The 3,586-nt window shown below is 40.1% G+C and overlaps 1 protein-coding gene across 1 annotated transcript; it reads left to right on the forward strand.

The window, feature by feature from the left end:
- The first annotated feature begins 2,908 nt into the window (after window positions 1–2,908).
- Window positions 2,909–3,283, forward strand: LOC149846575 (uncharacterized). The gene has a single exon (XM_089991653.1). It carries the CDS (start codon window positions 2,909–2,911, stop codon window positions 3,281–3,283), a length of 375 nt encoding a protein of 124 aa, XP_089847779.1.
- The last annotated feature ends 303 nt before the right edge of the window (window positions 3,284–3,586 follow it).

The raw sequence follows: 3,586 nt of genomic DNA on the forward strand, positions 1-3,586 counted from the left end.
ATAGAGGGCAGGCACACGCAGGCTCAACAACATGAACCCTGAGCAGATCTGCCAGTATTGACAGATTCGATCAGGTCATTGGATTAATCTACGTAACTAGCATAGTCATGCAGATCTGCTCAGATCCAAACATGTTGGCTGAATTGCGTGTTGGCGAAACACATAGGCTCAATTTGAAATAAAGTTCTTTTAAGATCTGCGTCTGATCTATGTGGAATCACTAACTCGGCCCACTCAGTTTTTTTTTTTGCACAGTTCGGTTTGTTGACGCAAATCTGATATGTGCAAAACATAATATTTGTTTTACCTAAGTTGGTGACTGGTAACATTAGACTGCATCAACGCGCATCATATTTATGGGTGCAATATGTCGAGCATCAACGTCAACAAAACCAGTCTGGTATTGAACAATTTTTTTTATCCTATATGCTGACCTGCAACATCAATTGATCGCACAGTCCAGCATACTCAGCTTGTTCAGACTGGTGTCGTCATATTGTGGGTTTTCAACTACCTCAGTTCGACAATGTCCATCTGCAACTTCACTGTGAATCTGCCAACATGATATAGTAGTTTTTAAAACCTGATTAGTTGTTCGCAGACATTGAAAGTTGTGCTGGTCAAATCTGACAACAAGTAATTTTGATTACCTCTGATTGGCTGCCACGTAGATCTAATTCAAAGGAGAAGCTTGTGTGTTCTTTTACTTATAGTTTGTGCCCTCTGCGTCAAGTTAGTTTTTTTTTTGTTTAAATTAGTACTTCAATGCATGGTAATTAGAACTTGTTTAGTCGATCACATTATAGTTAGTTAGTTAGTTTGTTACAATTTAGTTAACTTTAAACTCTTTTCTTTATTTGTTTATTTATAACTAACCTTTGTTTTTGGAAGTTCTGTCTTTCAGTTGCTTTGTTTTGTGTTTTGCAGAAATGCTCAACATTTATGGACAAAAGCGTGATAGAAAGAAGGGTCGTGCACGTATATTACGAAAAGAAGACTAGAGCGCTTAAAAAAGAAGCCCTGCAGATTTTTACTTTTCTTTATTTTTATTTTTTAGGGCCAGAGGGCTATTTTAATTAATTGTGTTGTAATAAGGCATTTTTATTCTTTGAGCCCTCTGCAGAGGGTAACTCTTGTAATTAGTTAATTATTAATTTTCTTTTCTTGAAAGGCAACAAAGTTCGTCTTTGTGTGGGGTACACAAGTGATTAAACTCATTCCTTGAGTTTGACCCGATCACCACTAGTGTGAACCGGTTTACATGGGCACTTTTTATTGAAAATATCTTTTAAAAATACTTTACTGAAAAAGTTGCAACAAATTTTTGGCGTCATTGCCGGGGATGGTGTTTTAAAAACTGAGTACCCACTTTATTACCTCATTTGCATTATTTACGATTGTTAGTTTTTTTTTTCATATTATTTAGGATTGCTAGTTTATGTTCTTTGTTGATTAACTAAGACTGTTAGTTTGCTTTTGCAAATGTTATCATCCTTTTATGGCCTTAGCAATGAAGATCTCTACCATTATCTTGATGAGTTTCTCAAGATCTGCTCTATGGTGCCGATCAATAATTTTGGGGATGATGCATTGAGGTTGACGTTGTTCTCGTTCTCCCTTAAGGACAATGCCAAGCACTGGTTGAAGGCCTTAGATACGGTTCAAATTATCACTTGGGAACACATACAGTGAGAATTTCTCAAAAAATACTTCTCAATTGGTAAGACGAACCAATTTTAAAAAGTCATCACTAGTTTTTCTCGGATTGAGGGAGAACAATTCTATGAGACTTGGGAGAGGATAAAAGATCTTCTCCGGAAGTGCCCCCACCACCAGGTGCTTCATTAGCAACTGGTGCAATACTTTTACGATGGCCTGACCTAGAAAGACAATTAGATGGTTCATTCTTCGTGTGGGGGCATGTTCATACTCAAGAGCGAGGACGAGGCATGGGCCTTGTTCAAAACATTGAGTGAAAATGCTATGCACCATGCCCTGTCCCCGAGACTTGATAGGACCATATCTATTCCTAGTAGTCCTAAAAAGGAAGGGATTTATGAAGTTGGGTCCGAACATGAATTACAAATCAAAATGAACCAATTGACCTGGAAAGTTGATTAATTACTGGACAATCCAGCTTCATTAAATCATAAAGAAAAAGTGTGTGAGCTATGCGCTAGCTCTGCACACTATGTTTCAGACTATCCCGCAGCTTTACTCTATCCTGAATTCGTTCAAAAGCAAGTGAGTATTGCCCAAGGTTTCACCAGACCGATACATATGCAACCACCTATAAACTGAGATGGCAAAATCTTTCCAACTTTATATGGAGCAATCCACAAGCCACACCCCATCTGCCTTTCGAGACACATCACAGACCGGGTAACCCCCCACAAGGTTACCTGCGGTCCACATTCTCACAGGCCCCTCCTCAACTTAGCTTGCCTTCAGCTGAGGATCCCACATCGAGTCAATCTTTTCAGGAGAAGTTTCTTGAAGCCTTTTCTGACATCAAAGCCAACCTCAGTTCTCATACGCAGTCGATAGCGAAGCTAGAAACCCAGATGGGACAGTTGGTTGAGGCCTTGAATAGGCAAAGCAAGGGAAGCCTCTCATGTCTATATGTTGTCAACCTATGCGCTACGACCTGTATCTCATAGAGTCTCATCAAGAGTAGGTCAACTCTGTTATGACCCTTCAGAGTGGGGAAGAACTCCACCATACTCAGGAGAAGACTGGAGAGCCCAGTGATAGACCTATTGACCAGTCGATCTCCCTTACCAGGTCTAAGGAAAGCGGGCAGAGCTCACGACCTATGCCTTTTCCTTCGTATATTCTTAGAGCCCATTTTTCACAGGTTTTGAAAAAACTAAATGATTTTGACAAGTAGGGGGCTAGAATGCACGAAATGCTTGACATATTCAAGCATGTTTACATAAACCTCCTCCAGCTGGATGCTATCCAACAAGTGCCCGCCTATGCAAAGTTTCTTAAAGAACTTTGTACGCAGAAAAGGAAGTCAAGATCGCTGCCCAAGAAGATCTTTCTAACTAAGCAGGTGAGCTTTGTGTTTCGATACCAAGCCCCACCTAAACTGAAGGATTTTGGGGCACCAATCATCTCTTGTGTCATAGGAAACATGACCATCAAGCGTGCATTGCTCAATCTTGGGGCAAGTGTGAATATATTGTCGGGTTCTCTTTATGACATTTTTGAGATTGGAGATTTAAAGTCCACGATGAGCATCTTGCAGTTGATTGACAGGTCTACCAAGCACCCCTGAGAAATCTTGGAAGACGTGTTAATCAAGTCGAGGACTTTTATTTCCTTGTCGATTTTCTCGTTCTGGACATGGAGGACACTGATGTTGCTAACAAGACCCCCATCATTCTTGGCAGACCATTCTTGGCCACTGCCAACGATCGTATTGATTGTCATACTGGGGAGATGGATGTTTCTTTTAATAATAAGTGACTGCAACTAAACATTTTTTATATTGCCATGAGAGCGAGAAGAAATGATGAATGCTTCTATGTGATGGACGTTAAATGGAAGCAATCAGATCTGTTGTTAGATGCTTGCTTGG

Source organism: Nuphar pumila, chromosome 2, assembly GCF_984573655.1.
Source record: "Nuphar pumila chromosome 2, dmNupPumi1.hap1.1, whole genome shotgun sequence".
Taxonomy (NCBI): domain Eukaryota; kingdom Viridiplantae; phylum Streptophyta; class Magnoliopsida; order Nymphaeales; family Nymphaeaceae; genus Nuphar; species Nuphar pumila.